This window comes from Herpailurus yagouaroundi, unplaced genomic scaffold (assembly GCF_014898765.1).
Source record: "Herpailurus yagouaroundi ecotype Mexico unplaced genomic scaffold, PumYag 180, whole genome shotgun sequence".
NCBI classification, from domain to species: Eukaryota; Metazoa; Chordata; class Mammalia; order Carnivora; family Felidae; genus Herpailurus; species Herpailurus yagouaroundi.
Genome location: NW_024412411.1, coordinates 22200117 through 22219903, shown reverse-complemented (window position 1 = coordinate 22219903; position 19787 = coordinate 22200117). Strand labels below are relative to the sequence as shown.

Genomic DNA, 19787 nt, shown 5'->3' with positions numbered 1-19787 from the left:
GTGTGGCACAAAGCATCTATGAAGAACTAACTAAGAATTCCTTGAGAAGACAACCTCCAGAGTCCTATATAGCTCTGATGTTCTATGGTTCTAGGTAACCTTCTGGTTAGATTGCAGTGTTTGCCCGGCAACAACCTGGAGAAAATGCATTAATGATGACATTAAGAGAAAAGACCACCCACAAAACACAAGGCATACTTCAGCACAGAGTGCAAACGGCCCAAGACTGAAAATCTCATGCAAAAACCTACAGTAGCCATTAGGTTAGGCTTTTGAAATGATAGATTTGTTTCTCTCCCTCTTGACATTTAAAAATTATGGTTATTAAAACAAATTTTTTCACGTTTACTTATTTTTGAGAGAGAAAGAAAGAGAGTACGAGCAGGGGAGGGGCAGAGAGAGAGAGGGAGACACAGAATCTGAAGCAGGTTCCAGGCTCTGGGCTGACAGCTCAGAGCGTGACGCGGGGCTCGAACTTACCAGCTGTGAAACCATGACCTGAGCCAAAGTCGGGTGCTTAACCGACTGAGCCACCCAGGCGCCCCCCAACTTGTGGTTATTTCTATGTTTCAAACAAAAAAGAGATAACCCCTGTGGTTTCATGCAGTTGCATTTATTTGAGCATGTATTTGAGAACAAGCTTTGTTGTTGCCTGAAGAGCTCTCTGCCTCACTTCCTGGATTCTCGCTTCTGTTGACCCTCCGGTGGTTACAGGCAGCCAGACTCAACCTCCAGGCCCTGCCCCTGAACTGCTGAAATCATGTGGAGAAGAAAGTTAGACAAGTGGGGCCATGTAAGGGCCTGACCTGGACTGAACTTTGAGATCTCCCAGGATGTGGTGGACCCCTGGCAAAGACACAGGTGGGTGTACATTTAACCATTCAGCTGCCTTGTGTTTATATGTGTCTCATTCCCTCCCCCTCAATTAACTTCTCATGACATGATCATGCAATATCTCCAAGCAGATTTTTTAAATTTACTTTTTAATTTACATCCAAGTTAGTTAGGATATAGTATAATAATGATTTCAGGAGTAGATGCCAGTGACTCTTCCCCAACATATAACACCCAGTACTCATCCCAGTGAGCGTCCTCCTTAATGCCTCTTGCTCATTTAGTCTGTCCCCCCCCCAACAACCCCTCCAGCAGCCCTCAGTTCTCTATATTTAAGAGTCTCTTGTGTTTTGTCCCCTCCCTTTTTTCTATTGTTTTTGCTTCCTTTCCCTTATGTTCATCTGTTTTGTATCTTAAATTCCTCATATGAGTGAAGTCATATATTTGTCTTTATCTGACTACTTTTGCTTAGCATAATACACTCTAGTTCCATCCATGTCATTGCAAATGGCAAGATTTCATTCTTCTCGACTGCCGAGCGATACTCCATTGTGTATGTGTACACACACACACACGCACACACACACGCACACACACATATACATACACCACTTCTTCTTTATCCATTCATCCATTGATGGACATTGGGCTCTTTCCATACTTTGGCTATTGTCAATAGTGCTGCTATAAACATTGGGGTGCATGTTCCCCTTCAAAACAGCACACCTGTATCCCTTGGATAAATACCTAGTAGTGCAACTACTGGGTCATAGGGTAGTTTTATTTTTAATTTTTTGAGGAAACTTCATACTGTTTTCCAGAGTGGCTGCACCAGTTTTCATTCCCACCAGCAGTGCAAAAGCATTCCTCTTTCTCTGCATCCTTGCCAATATCTGTCATTGCCTGAGTTGTTCATTGTAGCCATTCCAAGTAGATTTTTAAATATTTAAAACAATTTTTTAAATGTTCACTCATTTTTGATCAATTGTGAGCAGGGGAGGGGCAGAGAGAGAGGGGGACAGAGGATCTGAAGCAGGCTCCATGCTGACAGCAGTGAGCCCCATGTGGGGTGTGAACCCACGAACCTCAAGATCATGACCTGAACTGAAGATGGATGCTCAACTGACTGAGCCACCCAGGTGCCCCTCCAAGCAGATTTTTTTAAAACTTCACTCTTTAAAAAAAAAATTTTTTTTAATCTTTATTTTTGAGAGAGAGCATGAACGGGGAAGGGGCAGAGAAAGAGAGGGAGACCCAGAATCCACAGCAGGCTTTGAGCTGTCAGCGCAGCCGGAAGCAGGGCTCGAACTTGGGGATGGTGAGATCATGACCCAAGCTGAAGTTGGTGCTTAACTGACCGAGCCACCCAGGCGCCTCTTACAGGCTTCACTCTTAATATGAAATGTATCCTAATCTTTTTGTGGGAAGAAACATTTTCGTTTCACCAGAGATGTAGAAACACTGAAGGGGCACACACACAGAGCCTTGATCTTGGTGTCTCCAAAGACACTGCTAAGTGGGAGGAGTGAGAATATGGGCAACAGGACTGATATTCTCTCTTTGTAGGAATTCCCTTTTCTGGGGGCCCGTGGAAAGCGGGAAGGCAGAACAAAGGCAGTGGTAAAGCTGCTGGGAGTGCTCTCAAGGACTCTTTATCAGCTTAGGCTGGGTTAAACAGATACTTTATATAGGTGCTTAATTTATGACCAAGAGTTGATGCCTTTCACTCTATGCCATGGTTTGAATTAGTTCTTCTCAAGCTTTGGGATCATCTTGATGGTTGTTAAAGTCGTTGGTTATGGGGCGCCTGGGCGGTTCAGTATAGTTCTTGCTTTTGGCTCAGGTCATAATCTCATGATTCGTGAATTTGAGCCCCACATCGGGCTCTACACTGATGGTGCAGAGCTTGCTTGGGATTCTCTCTCTCTCTCTCTCTCTCTCTCTCTCTCTCTCTCTCTCCCCCTCCCTCCAGCCCTCTCTCTGCCCCTCTCCCACTTTCTGTCTCTCTCTCCCAAAATAAATAAATAAAATTCTTTTAAAAAGTTGGTTAAGGGGCGCCTGGGTGGCTCAGTTGATTAAGCTTCGGATGTCAGCTCAGGTCATGATCTCATGGTTTGTTGAGTTCAAGCCCCGCATCAGACAGCTCAGAGCCTGGAGCCTGCTTTGGATTCTGTGTGCGTGTCTCTCTCTGCCCCTCTCCTGTGTGCGCTCTCTCTCTCTCTCTCTCTCTCTCAAAAATAAACAAACATTAAAAAAAATAGTTTGTTAAGATAGCTGCCCCTCCGCCCCCACTGAGTTTCTGATTCAGTAGGTCTGGTGTGGGGATTGGGGGTTTGCATTTCTTTTTTTTCAACGTTTATTTATTTTTGGGACAGAGAGAGACAGAGCATGAACGGGGGAGGGACAGAGAGAGAGGGAGACACAGGATCGGAAACAGGCTCCAGGCTCTGAGCCATCAGCCCAGAGCCTGACGCGGGGCTCGAACTCCCGGACCGCGAGATCGTGACCTGGCTGAAGTCAGACGCTTAACCGACTGCGCCACCCAGGCGCCCCTCATTTCTACTGGCTCCCTGGTGCTGCTGCTGATCCGGGGATTACACTTTGAGAACCACAGCTTCAACTGTCCACATTTTCCCCGTTCTTTTTACTCACTCCAGGCAGACCAGGGATTGAAGGGGATATAGAGAGAATTAAAAGAGCTGATGCCCATTGGGAAGTGGGGAAGAATAGCTGGGGTAAGGGAGGTGGTGGACGGAGCAGCCTGTTTCTGATATTGGTTTGAAGTGTCTAATGGGGATCCAACCTCCAGGCTCTGGACACAGGCTGTTAATTTGTATTCGGCACGCCATCACCAAACCTTCAAATTCAGCTCTCTGGTTTATCACCTCGTGTAAAAGGAAATGAAGATGTAAAAACCCGCGTAGCCCACCATGCGGATCGTAGATATTGTGCAAATTATACCATAGCTCTTGCTGTAAATTTCCTGGGCAGCCAAAAAAGTAGTTACAAGACGAATGGAAGAGGAGGGTGTCGCCACATGGGAATGGAGACGAGGTGGTGACATTTAAAGAAGGAAGGCATTTAGTAGTAACACATATTTGCTGAGTGAATGGACGCATGGCTGTGTTATTTCACAGTGTTAAACGCAAAACTGGTGATGAGACTGAGACAAACTTTAAAGGTTACAAGCTCATTGGTTTTCAGATCATGAGAATTAATAACCCTACTGGACCTCTGTTCTTTCCTACTACAAATGGAAGACTGTGCTCAGCTCAGGCCAGGACGTGTTGAGATGCCGTCACATGTTTCTGTGAATTGAGAGGAAGAGGACAGCTCTAGAAAATTCCTAGGTGAGAAGATGCCATGCCATCTGGTTTAGGATGGTTGCTTCTGACCACCGCTGGAGAGCTTGGGTCTTCCTGATTATTGCCTACATGTCTCACCCTGAACCTCAGCCTCTGAATTATGAGCGCACGCGACCCCAGGTTGGCTCCAGGTCCATACAGGGTTTCCTCCACCATCAGTTTCTACCTGCTCTGCCCCTGGCACTACAGAAACTGGGGTCTGGCCTGGGGCCGCACAGCGATTCTGACAACGAAAGAGATTTACGATATCTTCTCTTGGCAAACAACTTGCAAGTTTTTCCCCCTGTGGATAATTCCTGACTTCTGGCAAGATTGTTTCTGGATGTTATGTTCATTTTATGGCAACATATGTTTTAAAAGCTGAGACAATAGCTTGTAGCACCCAGTGTCCCCTGGCTCTGGTTCAGAACTGCCTGAATTTTATCTTCATCACGTCCTTCCAATGGGTCATGTTGGGGTCACCAAAAGTGATTTCTACAGGAAGTTCAGACTTGAAGGCCCTATACAACTCTGGGTGAATCCCAGCAGACCTTTTGCATTACGTTTTAGTGGTTCACTGTTTTAATAGGCCCCGTTAACTGTGCACATGGGGTGCCTGCCTGCAATCCATGTGTCTTTCTGAAGCCAAGCAGTTCGTCCAAATAGAATCTTCTGGAATTGACAATGGGCTGTGAGGCAAACACTCTCCTCAGTACCTTCAGTTCTTGTACAAGGCAAAAATGCACATGAAGCTATCCACAGCAAAAACGATTCTTTTTGGGGGTATCAAATCCAAAGTTGGTTTCTTAAGGATGGACCTAATACTGATTATGGGAGCAATGGCTAATCTATCCTGCGCATCCGCTGGCCCAAGCACTTTGTATATGTTATCTGATTTAGCCGTGACATTGGGAATAATTACATCTGCCATAGGGTGTGGGTTTCCGCGGGGCCTCTGTGCTCTACCTATGTTACTCAATAGGTCTTCTCAACAATTCTATTATGGTCCCCATTTTATAGATGAGGAAGCTGAGGACCTGAGAGGATAAGCCGAGACTTCTTTGAGTATGGATTCTAGAAGCATCAGAAGCCTAAATTCACCAGGCTCCTTTCAGCGTCCGTAAACTGGATAGATTCCCATTGTGAGGCAACCACCAAGAGCCTGAAAACGTAGTACCGGCTGACGGAGGGTTACATTGTACAGCAAGCGAAGGGAGTCAAATCAAGGAAGAAGAGCTAACGGACTTCACTTGTGCCAGGCACCGTAGCTCTTTGTATGTCTTCCCTCATTTGAACCTCACAAGGGTCTTCTGAGGTAGGTGATACTATCCCCAGTTTTCAGCTGAATATGGAATCATCAGGAGGCTGAGGAGCCCTGAAGTCAAGCACCAAAACCACACTGGGAGCCAGCCTGCCAGCTGGAGAGCCCACCCTCTGAGCCCTCTTTAAATGCACTTGAAAAAGAATTCCTCCCAAGCCAGTAATGCTTGACTGAAATGTTACAGGTTGCTAGAAAAATACGTGTCAGAAAATTATGACACTCTTCCTCTTCCTGAATGATTCAGTCCTAAAAGCATTAAGTGGGCAGAGCAAGGCCCTGGGCGGGGGCTGGAAACCAAAGGAAGAAATGGGGAGGAACGGGAGGAGGGGCTGGCCAGCCTGGGGCCTCACTCCTCCCTGCTCCAAGCTGGGAAGGGGTGCGCGGTGCCCTCCCGTGGGAACAGGGGCGCTGACACCCACGCTGGCCTGTCAGCACAAAGGCGGGGGGCTAGGGGGTCCCCCGGGGAAGCTTCTCCAGCATCTGCTCCAAATGCTGGCAGGTTCACACCCACAGGGCCCATCTGGCTCGCTGACTCAGGGACACTCCTGAGTAGTTCCGAAAATCCCCAAGCCACCCTCACAGTCCCATCATCTCTCTGCTGCCACTCGTGTGGGGCCCAGGCACGAAACCCCGGGATCAAGTATCCAGCTGCTCTTGGAAACAGTGAAGGTTTTCCTGTCTTAGCAACGACCTTTCCAGATACTTTCCCAGCCAAGTGCCCAGCCGTTGGGTTCTATGAAAACATTCAAGGGGCTTCCCTTGTCCTTAGCTGTCATTAGTGGGTTTCTGTTTGAGGTAAGACAAATAGCCATTATTTCTGAGCTCTATTCGGTGCCAGGTGCATAATATCCTTGAATTTTCACAACAGTCCTGAAAGGTGAACTTTGGCACAAGGAAGAACATTTTAAATGACTTTCCCAGACACCTCTTGTAATTTTAGAGCTAAGGCACTGAACCAGATTTTCTGATCAAAACTCAAATTGAGCTTTTGCAGTGCGCCAGGCTGCCTGCCTTTTCATGAGTTGGGGGTTTTCTAGTTTTCAAATATGGTTTACTTTGTGAACTTGGCTTTTTTTTTTTTTTTTTTAAACAAGAATTAAATGTTTTCCATGTGCCGGCACAATGTTGAGTGCCTTTATTTAGATGCCTTTGATCCTCATCGAAACCCCATGATGACATAGATATTATAGATGAGGAGACCAAGGACTAGAGGAGTCAGGGGCCAAGGTCATACAGAGGTCAGACAGGACTCGGGCAGCTTGCCTTAAGCAGCCGTTCCCTTAAATCACTTGATTACATCTATCATCCCCAAACTAAGGGAACATTCTCACTAGATTGTGAAGATAATGTATATTTTTAAATGCCTGGCATACAGGTACTCAACAAATACTGATTCCTTTCTTTTTCTGTCCGGGTTCCAAGGATCTAGAGCGTGACAGTATTGATCCCAGAAGCAAAGATGTTAGACTTCAGAGGCTATTTAGTCTGAGCCCCACACTGAGCAGACAGCTAGGAGAAGTGAAATGATGGATGGAAACAAAGACTTCGTCTTTGTCAGCCTCCCCCAGCACGCCCCCCCCCCCCGCCCAAATTCCCAGGAGACTCCATGAAGACCAAAGCCTACTGGTTTGCTCAACTTTATATCCGTCATCTGTTACAGTAGGAGTTTGAAAAGCCTTTGTTGAATGAATGAATGCCAACCTCATCTTGTAGTTAAGTTGCCTTTGAAGTTTTGAAGGCTCCCCCCGCCCCACCCCGGAGCTTTGTATCTAGGGGAAAACTGACAATCTTTGGCTCCCTGCCCCAACTCAATCAGTGCTCAGGGGTGACTCATTGACTTGGTGAGGAGCCCAGTTTCCCAGCTGACGCGCTGTACACAGACTGCCCCCGGCCAAGTGCGGGATTAACCACCTGCCATAGGCTGTGGGCTGGGGAGCAGGCACAGTACAGTGGAAGGAACCCTGAATGCATGACCTGGCGTCTCGTACTTGGCCTCCTCTCTCTCTGCGCCGTACTACCCTCCACCCTGCAAGGAAGGAGCGGACCAGACGAGCTCTGACCACAAGGCTGTATACAATAGGGAAACACACTGAGGGAGAGTGTAAATTCATGGGCAGGGTGAATCACTGCCCCAGGCTGGTGTTGATCTTCAGCAAGAGCTCAGAATCAGCTTCCAGGAAAGACCTAATGTTTGCTGAGCACTGTGCTCGTGACTTGCCTTTGTGCTGTTCTGTGGGATCCTCAAAACTAGCTTGTATGGAAAACTCTTCAACAGTAAAAAAGGGATGAGCTATTGATACATGCAGCCACATGAATGGATCTCCAGGGCATGATGCTGAGTGAAAAAAAAAAAAGCGACATTTCCAAGGGTTATATTCTGTATGATTCTACTTATATAAGCATTGTAGAAATGACAAAATTATAGAGGTAGAGAATAGATTAGTGGTTGCTAGGGATTGGGAAAGTGTGGGTGGGGGACTGACTATAAAGGAGAAGCGTGGAATCCTTTTGTAGATATAAAACAGTTCTGGGGTGCCTGGGTGGCTCAGTTGGTTAAGTGTCTGACTCTTGATCTCATGGTCTGTGAGATGGAGCCTTGCGTCTGTGATCTCATGGTCTGCGTCTTGATCTCATGGTCTGTGAGATGGAGTCAGCTCTGTGCTGACATTGAGGAACCTCCCTGGGATTCTCTCTCCCTCTTCTCTCTCTGCCCCTCCCCTGTTTGCATGCACTTGCTGTCTCTCACTCACTCTCAAAATAAAATAAATAAACTTTAAAACACCAGTCTGTATCTTGATTGATTGTGGTCACACAGATCTATGCAGGTGAGAAATTGTACCAACTAGGCACACACACACACACACACACACACACACAAATGAGTGCATGTAAAACTGATGAAATCTGAATAAAGCATGTAGATTGTACCAATGTCCATTTCCTGGTTTTGATATCATACTGTAATTTGTAAGATGTTACCATTGGGGAAGGCTGGGTGAAGGGTAAAGGAGACCTTTCTGTTCTAATTTTACAGTTTCCTGTGGGTCTATAAGTACTTCCAAATAAAAGTTCAGAAAGCCTATGAGATATTATTATCCCATTCTACACAAGAGAAACCTGAAGCTCCTGGAGGTCATATAGATAGCTCTTAGTAGGAGAGTAAAAATTTGATTCACTTCTCTTGAAACCGCTTAAAAGCATAGAGTTGAACAAAAATCAATATGGCTGCACTAATGCTTCACGAAGCTGCAACTGAGTAATCTTTTCCTCTCTTCTGCAAAACTCCCCTCCTCCCTTCTTAGCCTTTTGCTTCAGGAACCCGGTACCACCTGGAAAATGTAACGAAAGAGGCTGGCAGGAGGTACACAATTCCTGTTGAAAGTGGCAAGATCCCGTTATTTCCCTATTAAACCCACCAGCCCCTTCCTCTCACCCAGCTTGCAATTTTTAAAGGCCTCAGCGGGCGGCAGCCTCTTTTGCCCAGCAAAGCAAGAGAGCTAATGCTCCTCTTTATTCCACATTCTCTCTTGGAGTTCCATTTTGGCTGCAAAATATGAGAGTTGGTTTTCAACAACACTCTGACCTCGGAACTGTGAGCTTCTCTGTCTACCAAGGGCTTTGGGTGTGGAAAGGGAGCCGCCATAAGCCAGCCCATTATAGTCCCAAGTTGTTCTCTACTCGCTGACTTCGAAGTTCTCTCTTCAGAATTTCAGTGCCTGATCCTGCCAAGGGAACACATGCAGTATTTGTTTTTTTCCACCTGGGTGGTGAAAGTCTATGCCTTAGCTCACTGGTGGGCAGACATTTTTGGAGGGCCTCTGCTGTGCACTTTTATTACATCTCTTGGCCCAGGTTCATCAAGGCTTTGGTTGAAGGAGAAGGAATGACCCTGAGCACCCGCAGTTTGCTCTCAGAGGAACGGAACACTTCTTCACCCACAGACTTAACTTTCCCCATCTCGTTTCTTCTAGCTGTGCTTGGCATTTGCCACGCGGAGGTTGGCGTGGGGACGCGTACCGTGGAGACACTGAGACCAGATGCCTGAATTGAACAGGTCTATGGCTCATTTGAGGAGAACGAGGACAAGTCGCAACAAACAAAACAAGGCAAGAGAGAGCGAGAGCGGTTGGGGAAGCAGCCACCAACTCTCACTCCAGACGAAAGCTGCTTCAGAGGGAGGTATCTGATGCACAACTCTTCGCAAGCAGGTGGTGTGAGTACTCACTGACTTGTTGAGTTTCAAGCAGAGGACACGCGCCCTTCTGAGAAGGTCAGATAATCTTTCAGAAAGGAGCTAGGCTTCAAGAAGAGAGAACCCCAGGCCAGAAGAAAGACACTGGCAAAGGCACAATTAAATTTAAAGCACAAGCCTTTGAGTAGGAGCAAAGATGTGGGCACAGCATTCTGTTTTGACCTACCCTGTCCAATATGGTAGCCACTGGCCACGTGTGACCACTGAGCACTTTAAATGAGGCTAGTGTGACATGACATATGCTGTAAGTGTAAAATACATGGCTGGTAGTTCTAAGACTTAGTACCAAAAAAATGTATGTCTCACTATGTTTTATATTGGTTATATATTGAAATTATATTTTTGGTATATTGGGTTAAAATAATTATTATCATTAATTTCACCAGTCTCCTTTTACTTTTTTTTTTTTTTTTTTTTTTGGTGTTTTTTTTGAGACAGAGCATGAGCAGGGGAGGGACAGAGAGAGAGGGAGACACAGAATGCAAAACAGGCTCCAGACTCTGAGCTGTCAGCACAGAGCCCAATGTGGGGCTCGAACCCACGACCCGTGAGACTGTGACCTAAGGGAAGTCGGACGCTTCACGGACTGAGCCACCCAGGCACCCCTCCTTTTACTTTTTTATGTGGCTACTAGAAAATTCTAAATGATGTGGCTCTCATATTCTATTGGACAGCCTATCTAGCCCATGCTTATTCTAATGCTGACTCTTTTTTCTGCTCCCTTTTGTAGCAGCCGTAGTTTTGGGTAATTTCTCTCAAAAGATCTTCCTTATCTCAAGAGGTGATATTATTTATAGAGTACTTTAAAAGATGGTAAAGAGCCTCCAGGGCCTCTCTGCTTAACAGTGCTTCCTTGGTAGCAGTTTTCATATTCAAAATGAGCAAAAGAGATGAACGTTAAAATCTTTACCTCTGAAATCACCATCAGAACAGTCCCTTTTACATTCCTGAAGTTTCCATGGAAGCTCTGGTTCTGAGGGACTCTGCTTCCTGAGGGTAATGTGAATCACAGTTCTGGGGATTTAGAAATGATTTTTGACAACATTTTAGTTTCTCTGGTTTTCCTTTCCCTCGCATCTGAAAAGCCACGTTGAAACAATCAAACAGGACTCTTGCGAGAGTCCTTTCATTCACTGGATTTGACTTGCGGCTCCTTTCCCTGAGGGGTCTGCAGTCGCTAGACCACAAAGGAGCATTTACATGTTCCTTCTCATTTTCTCATCTCATTTTCTTTAAATTTTTTTTTCAACGTTTTTTATTTTATTTTTGAGACAGAGAGAAACACAGCATGAATGGGGGAGGGGCAGAGAGAGAGGGAGACACAGAATCGGAAACAGGCTCCAGGCTCCGAGCCATCAGCCCAGAGCCCGACGCGGGGCTCGAACTCACGGACCGCGAGATCGTGACCTGGCTGAAGTCGGACGCTTAACCGACTGCGCCACCCAGGCGCCCCTCTCATCTCATTTTCAAGAAGGGGAACCTAGGACACTGATGTTATTTGAAGGGGGAAGCGGTGGGATCTGAATCAACAAATTGTCCGTTCTGCTGTTCACTGTAATTCAGTTTTAGCAGGAAGGGCACAGAGCTGCTGACTCAAGTCGGCAGCCTCCAGCCCAACCTCTCTCCCATCCCCCTGCCCTCATCCCCGGGTGGTGGGGGTGGTTGTGATGAGGTTTCGGAGTAATGGTGGGGTTTGGAGCTGATGGTCAAGAAGGAATTCTTGAAGATGTCTTTGGTGCAAAGAGGTGATTTTATTAAAGCCTGGGGACAGGACCCATGGGCAGAAAGAGCTGCACTGGGGTTGTGAAGAACGGCTGGTTATATACCGTGGACTTGGGGAGGTAAAGGCAAAAAGGAAGTTTCCAAAGAGATTTTCATATGCTTAAAGAAGATTCACAGGAAACTGGAGGCAGAGCTATTGTGGAGCTAAGGTGGTTTTTCCCTCCAACAAAGCATTCACGTTAAGACAGCAGGGAGTTCCTGGAGAAATGTTACACTCTGTGTTTACCTCAAGTATGTGTCAATGGGCTGCAGGTTGGAAGGAAATTTAATTTTACCTGCGAAGTACGTTAGAACCCCTGGAAAATGAAATGACATAAATGGGCATGGGTGCAGATGGTGAAATCACCAACCAGGAAAGCTCCTTAAAAGTGCCTTAGAGGGGCTCCTGGGTGGCTCAGTCGGTTAAGCGTCCGACTCTTGGTTTCAGCTCAAGTCACGTTCTGCGCTGACAGTGCAGAGCCTGCTTAGGATTCTTTTTCTCTGTCTCTCCCCTGCTTGTTCTCTCTCTCTCTCTCAAAAGTCAATGTCAAAAAAAAAAAAAAGTGTTTCAGAAAGGCCCCAGTTAAGCCCTCAGTCACTGAAGTGGGAGAAGGAAACAGAAGATGCCTTGTCCTTGGACACCTTGAATTGGGCAAACTGGAGGGAGCAGTGCCGAGACCAATGATCGGCCAGGGGAGCGTCCCTTCTCATTTGATGCTTTCGTCTGTCTGCACTGGGCATTCCCAGGAGACATCATGGGGGATATGAAGGTATGAAAAATTCCTAGGCTGCGGGCCAGGTGCCAGGAATCAGGGACAGGAAGGCACTGTTCCAACAGTGGGAGACAGGCAGTCCTGCCTTGCACTAAGCCAAAATGTGTGATCTGAGCTCAGCAGGGGGAGCGGTGCAGTTTAAGAGGAGTGGGGCTGGGGGGGGGGGGAGGGGCGGGTAACAGAGGGATGCCTGCAGTGGATGCTGGAGCATTTTTCTTACTGTGGCAAAATGCACATAACATAACATTTAACACCTTAACCACTCTTAAGTGTACATTTCAGTAGTGATAAGTACATTCCCATTGTTGTATAACCACTCTCCAATCTGTGGAACTCTTTCCGTTTTGCAAAACTGAACTCTGTTTTGTTTAAACAAACTCTCTCGTCCCCTCTCCCCAGCCCCTGGAAAACCCCATTCTACTCTATTTCTGTGAATCTCACTGCTCTAGGTAATGCATAGAAGTAGAATCCTATGAGGTTGTCTTTTTGTGATTGACTCGTTTCACTGAGTATGATGTCTTCAAGGTTCATCCATGTTGCACCGTGTATCAGAAATTGCTTCCTTTTTTAAGGAGGGTCTGTATATAAATGATTCCATTATTGGTTCATCCACCGATGGACATTTTGGTTGCTTCCATATTTTGGCTATTGTGAATAATGGTGCTGTAACACAGATGCACAGTTCTTCAAGAGCCCAATTTCAGGGGCACCTTGGTGGCTCAGTCAGTTAAGCGTCTCTTGGCTTGGGTTCAGATCATCATCTCAGGGTCATGAGATCAAGCTCTGAGTTGGGCTGTGTGCTGAATCTAGCGCCTGTGTAAGATTCTCTCTCCCTACTCCCTCTACTGTTTGTGCTCTTACGCTCTCTCAAAAAAGACCCGAATTTCAGTTCTCTGAGTTATATACCCTGCTTTGGACTTGCTGACTGAAAAAAAAGTCAGCCTCAAAGTAGGTTAGTAAAGGCTTTGTTCCCTGTCTTACCGAGGACTATATAGCCCAGCAGGCAGTTTTCCAGATTGCTCTGAAGAACTCCAAAGCTTGTTAGCTCACAGGGGATCATGTGCAAAAAGGGGAAGGAATATACCTGCCTACAGGCAGCTCTCTAAAGGTATAATTGCATGTCACAAGATCTAGTGTGGTTATAAAAATCAAGGTTTCCTAATTTCCACACAGACATGACAAAGACCCTTTTGTCACCTTAACATGTTAGTGCACAGACTGGACAGTCCTTCTCCCTCTGCCCCCGCCCCCGCCCATTCAGATGTTGAAACCCTAGCCCCCCAATGCTACTGTATTTGGAGATAAGGTCTTGAGGAGATAATTATGAGCTCGTAAGGGTGGGGTCCTAACACCATAGGACTAGTAGCCTTAGAAGAGGAAAAGAGACATATGTCCCCACCCTCACCCCAGCCCCACCCCAATCACCACATACACCAAGGAAAGGCACGTGTGGACGTGGCAAGAAGGCAGCTGTGTGCGAGCCAGGGAGAGTTCTCACCCGACACTGAATTGGCTGGAACCTCCACCTTGGATGTCTAGCCTCCAGAAAGAGGGTCCCTTCTCATAAGAAAGTGATTCTGTTGTGTAAGCCACCAGCCTCTGGGGTTCTGTTATGGCAGCCTGAGCTACTACAGGTCCAGAAGTGGGGTTGCTGGCTGGATCAGATGGCAATTCTATGCTTAATTTTTTTGAGGACCTGACATACTGTTTTCCATAGTGGCTGCACCATTTGACGTTCCCACTGATGCAGAGCTGACTTTTGAACAGAAGGGAAGAGGGGGTGGGGACAGGGAAGAGCGCCTGAGGAAGAAGAGGGTCCTTTAAGGAGCAGGACATGAGGCTGCATCCGAGACGGGAGGGACGGTGGTAGAGATGAGCCTGAAGAAGAAGTGTGTTCTTTATCCCCAAATCCGTGAAGACTCTCAAGGGATTTAAAATGGTGGGGGTGAGGTGGGGAGGGCTGGCATGACCGGATTTGTATTCCCAACAGTCTTGAGAGGAATGCAGAAGATGCTTAGACAGGGAAAGACTATAAGAGAAATTCAGGAAAGAGGGGGTCAGAGGCTCGAAGATAGCTCTGGGAATGGAGGGAGGCCTCAGACAGATGTCGAGGTTGTACAGCAAGCTCAGAGACAGAGGGGCTGGGATTTAGGAGAACCTCCCAAGATGGCCCTATGATTCTCCCCCGTGGTTATGCCTGTACAATCTCCTCCCCCTTAGTGGGCAGGACCTGGGACTCGATTCTAGGCAAGAGAGCGCGTGTGATTTCTGCTGTGGAAATTGCAGGATCCGTGGGCCCTTAATCGAGGACTTTCTTCTTCGGTTGCTGCCAGCCGGCTTGTGGAGAGTACCGAGTGAATCTCATGTGTCCAGCAGAGAGGAATATGGGCCTCCCCACGCATTTCAGGGCCCGTCTTCCTTTAAGAGAAGGCAAGAAGCAGGAAGACACATTTTTCACTGGTGAGAGAAGTTTTATTTAGGTGGGCATAACAGTGCAGAACCAAAAGAGTGCTTCACCCTTCCCTACACAGCAGCCTTGATTTAGGGAGGGATCCACCTTTCATCCCTCCCTAAAGGGAGGCCGGCTGGATCAGAACGCAGAACTTGGACAGGCGGCTTACGTGGAAATACAAAAATGTAACAGTGATAGCCACCAAACTGGAGAGTTTCAAGGCTCTTGTGCTTTTTTTTTTAAGGACTGTTTTCTAACCATGATACGCTGTCATCCTTTGATTCTTGTGGAACAGAAAGTGATCGTTCTTACCAAATGATACAGCAAAAAGAGCATGCGTGTCTCTCTTTAAAAGTTCTGGAGATGTTTGGTCGTTGAAAAGAATGTGAATTACACCTAGAGCACCGCTTTACAGAACCCCATTAGGCTGTAATTACGGTGCCTTTAAAAAACTCCGACTTGTAAACAGGAATTGATGGCTTCATCCTTTGTAGGGAACACTGGTGACACTGTCAAATTCTACAAGGACTTTCCTCCTCTGGTGGGCAGGGGAGAGCACTCAAGGCATTAGAAACTCTTGTCACTTTCAAGAACTTGAAGAACAATCACGGATCAAACACATGCTTTCAGTGACACGGTATTTTTACGGCTAAAGAGAGAACGCTGAAACAATACATTTCATTTCCAGCAGGCCGAACAAAGCAATCACGAATTAACATCTATTATGTTCCACAAATGACACAATATCATCTTTGCCAATCTTTTTTAAAGGTTTCACATCACTTGTGAAAAACAGGACCAAAAGGCCAACGATCGCCCAGAAGGAGCCACTTCATCTCCACGCCCTCAGAAGAACCCCCAATTACTGGCAATTGCGCATTTCAATCAACGTTCCTTTTCAAGAGGTCGTTCTGGGAAATAACGGAGATCAGGGGCTTTAAAACTTCAATTTCAAAAAAAAAAAATTTCATCACTGCAAGGCAACACTGAACTTGTACTGAACTTGGAAACTGGTCACAACTTCACAGTAAAAAGCCAAGGACTGTCATTACTTACATGTAGAGACCTAGTCATTTACAGAAATATTCCTCTCTCCACCGTGAGGCTGAGTCTCCCCTCTCGTCTCCTGCCAAGGACGGTTTGCCTTTTAAATCAACACAGTTAGTTGCCAACAAACTAGGACTTCTCCTAACAGTGTGTTCATGTGTTCACCAAATATTTACACAATGTCCGTTACACTCCAGCCAGTCGCTGTGTTAGGAGCCTGCGGTACAGCACTAGATAACAACTCCCATCACTGTAGATATTCTGTCAACTGGGACTGACAATAAGCAAAATAAACCAACGCGAACACAGTTTAAAACGCATGCGGCAATCCACCCCCAGGAGCAGAACTCCCTGTCACAGGACGGAGGCCGGCAGCGCCCCCAGCCCACCTCCGCTCAGTGTTGGATAGGAGAGGATGCTCAGTGAACAGGGAGCTTCTACGAGCGAGCGAAACACAGACGTGCAGCAAGCCCTGCCGCACAGCTGGAAGTTCTCGCATTTTCACAGCACAGCTACAAAGGAGGACAAAGCATTTGACAAGGGCTGTGCTCACCCTCACCCGCACTCTAGAGAAGCCGGACAGGGGTCGCTCCGGGCCACTGCCAGCCACACGCACTCTCTTAGTTGACTTTTTCAGCCTGACTCTACAAAATGAAATCCATTCCTCAAAAGGTAGAGCACGCTCAAGAGTGCGCAGACACGATTTCACTAAACACGCAGCAGCTTTCCACGTGGGCAAAGGGGCCTCCGTTCTGTGCCGTGCGCCTTGGTCTCCAGCCACAAGAGCACAGCTTCGTGGACGACGATGGCCCCTGAAGGTGTATTTAGTGTTGTGTGCATCCCAGAGGAAAGGGTTCGTAGCTTTAAAAGTATTGGCAAGGGGTCTGTAACTTCCTGGAGGCTTAAGAATGTCTACATTCCCGTCTTAAGATGGGAAGTCTCTGCCTTCCGTGTGGTAAAAGCGAACACGTGGCTGGATACTGCTTTCAGAATGATCCGTTCGAGGCCCAGCTGGTGCTTTATTAGGAAGACGTGAGCCGGAAACAAAGTCAGTCGCTGGGGTACACATTTAGGATCGGTCTGTCCCCTTTTAAGTGACTCTTACCCTCAGAAAATGGGACCCTCAAAAGTAGTCCTGTAAGCCAGCAACTCACAGGAGATGAACGAGTTACCTTTCTTTTTTATTAAAAAAAATTTTTTTCAACGTTTATTTATTTTTGGGACAGAGAGAGACAGAGCATGAACAGGGGAGGGGCAGAGAGAGAGAGGGAGACACAGAATCGGAAACAGGCTCCAGGCTCTGAGCCATCAGCCCAGAGCCCGACGCGGGGCTCGAACTCACGGACTGCGAGATCGTGACCTGGCTGAAGTTGGACGCTTAACCGACTGCGCCACCCAGGCGCCCCGAACGAGTTACCTTTCTTGATAACACTTTTTCCCAAGCCAGAATGTATGACCAGGCATCCACATCAGCCCCTTAGCTCCACGACTGTCGTTCACAGGCAACTCCATGTCCGCCACAGGCTTGCCCTCACCCGCAAGGTCAGGTGCAAAAGGCCAGTGGAGCTCCTACTACTCAAAATCGATACCTTATCGTTTTGTCCAAGCTTCAGACTGGAGTACTTGTGGCTAAAGAAGCTCTGGGGAAAACTGCGACCAGATTCTTAAAACCACCGGCTACAGAGGCTACGGCAGAGAGGAAAACAATATGGCATCCACCCAGAACACAGAGCGTTTGCTGGAAGTTTTCTGGAAGGGCCTTTATTGTGGCTGCTCCTTTTTTGTACCTGCCTCTGCCTTTGCGGCCTTTGACTAGACTGTGAACTCCTCAAAGCTGTGCCTTATTCATCACAGCCACACAATCAGTGACTAGCAGGACTAGCCTGGGACATCGCAGACCCCACTGGAGCTCAGCAGGCAGGAACAGCAAAAAGGAACAGAGGTCAAGGACTCCAACCACAATCCTGATGAAAGGATTACGTGTGCCAGGGCTTACGGAGCTGTTTTCCTAAGATAATGGATCCACTTTTACTTCTTCAAAATATAAATAAGGGGCAGCCTGTAGAGAAGATGAAGCTTTTGCGGGGGCGGGGGAAGTATATGATAGAAAAATACCTCTCAGAAATCTTTTCCGAGTATAAAGAGAAACCAGTGAGGAGAACTGTGAACAGTGAACACACACACACAGTGATATAAAAATGAGGGGAAATGGGATATTTAGGTTACTACCATTTCTAAATCACACTGTAATTCAATGGTAATAAATATCACGTAATAAGAATAATTTAAAGCACTGATTGCATCCTTAATACTTATTATTAGATTTCCATCTCAGAAACCATCACAGAGGCACAGCTAAAATCCACTTCTGTGAATACTCTGGAGAGAGACTAGAATATTCTCAGAATATTCTCAGCTTATATAACTTTTGTTTTTCAAAAAACAGTAATTATATTAAACAACTATCGCTAAGAGTCAAACGTAAACTTTAGGTTCCTGAGGATTACTTACTTTAGAAATGTGTTAACGTCCTAAGAACAAACACAGGGAGATCCACAGGTACGGTTTTAAAGAATTTTGTATAAAATGTAAACATAGTTAGGACCCACTTACACGGTTAGAAAGGGAAAAGTTTTTTTTACATACTCTGAATCGGACTTAAATGTTTATGAAATAATGCTTGGGTGTTATATACCCGTTTTTAACATGTAGTCTATAATTCTCCATCAAAACCAGAACGTCCTTCCCAAATGGCCTCAAGTTTGATATCATACACTTCTAAATTAAAATGAATTTTTAAAAGATATGCTCCCGTGTAAATAAACCGCTAAGTTCTGGCTCCAAGCACGCCATATGGCAGGTGTCATTTATATGTTCTGATCCTAATAAGCAAAATGTCCCTTGTTTTAAGCATTCTGTGTTCCGCTCATTTAAGTAACATCCTGTTTCGATTCTTTTGACAGCAGAGGATTACCTGCAGAAAACCTCTTGGAAAACTGAGTTGCTGTGCACGTGCAGATTTCCCCACGGGGCCCTTTTTGCGGCATTCTTTTCCTGTACAGAAGTCACAATGAAGTATCCTTTGCACACATCTCGTTCACCAAGGCTCCCGGCAGAGCAGTGCATGGGCCCGCAGCCCTTCCCAGCAGAGTGCGACAAACCACGGTCAGCGATTTCAGTTAGCCAGGGTGACAAGCAGCAGTGTGAAGAGACACCAGCACCGTCCCCAGGTTAGGACACCACCGGGAGCAGGACTGCCTGTGGGTCGGTGGATGTTTCTCTTGTCCAACAGTTATTAACACAGAGGAGACTCAGATTAAAATTGTGTCCTGACATGTTTATTATTTTTTCCTAAAACAAATTAAAAATAAGGCCTCCCAAAGTCCTTGCTGGTAGCTCTGAGTCTCACTGCACTATCGCCACAGAAAGGTGTCCCTCTGCGGCACTCAAAGGGCTAGGACTCTTTGATGAGCCTTTCCACTTTCCATTCGATGAGGACTTACACATCAACACTTGCTGTGGTTCACTTATCTCCATGGTGCTTCTCGTTGGAAGTCCATGAACCTTACTTCCACACCATTCTGTTGACCGTAATTTTCATCAGGGACTCGATAAGACACGCTCAGTGTTTCTACCAAGAAGCACTGGCTGCAAACCAGCTGGAAACCCGACCGAGTGCTTCAGCCGTTACAAATCCCACCTCACAGAAGTCACAGATCTCAAGTTCAAAGGGAAAAACCTTCAGCAAGAAGAATCCAGAAGCCTCTGCCGAGCATCCTTCCCTCCATTGCTTACTTTAGTTTCACTGGGTGCATTCAAATCTGTCAAAATGGAAAACAAATATTGATGGCAGAAGTCACACAGCAGGAAGCCAATTACTTTCCCTTCTAGAAATCTCAGCATTCTTTGCCTTACCGGCTTTTGCTTCTGAGCCAAATTTCAGAGCACAGTGAAGCCAGGTCAGCGCCACGACTAAATCAATGAACTTTCAGTCTCTTTGAAA

General features: G+C 46.5%; 1 protein-coding gene and 1 long non-coding RNA gene across 3 annotated transcripts in view; one reads left to right on the top strand and one right to left on the bottom strand.

The window, feature by feature from the left end:
* LOC121039429 (uncharacterized) overlaps positions 1-14704 on the top strand; it is a 62624-nt gene extending 47920 nt beyond the window's left edge. Inside the window, exons 3-6 of one of the 2 annotated variants that reach the window (XR_005794792.1) lie at positions 715-861; positions 5199-5493; positions 9471-9712; positions 14572-14704. This is a non-coding gene — a long non-coding RNA (uncharacterized LOC121039429). Of the gene's footprint in view, positions 1-714; positions 862-5198; positions 5494-9470; positions 10141-14571 lie in introns of those variants that run through there. The other variant, XR_005794791.1, reaches the window with a different exon arrangement.
* Positions 14705-14735: 31 nt separating this feature from the next.
* The window catches only part of PANX1 (pannexin 1), a 49460-nt gene continuing 44408 nt past the window's right edge, over positions 14736-19787 (bottom strand). The window contains exons 5-6 of the mRNA XM_040489109.1: positions 17202-19605; positions 14736-16956 (exon numbers count right to left, since the gene is read on the bottom strand). Of these exons, the coding sequence (XP_040345043.1) occupies positions 19526-19605 (80 nt within the window). The 3' untranslated portion in view covers positions 14736-16956; positions 17202-19525. The remainder of the gene's footprint in view (positions 16957-17201; positions 19606-19787) is intronic.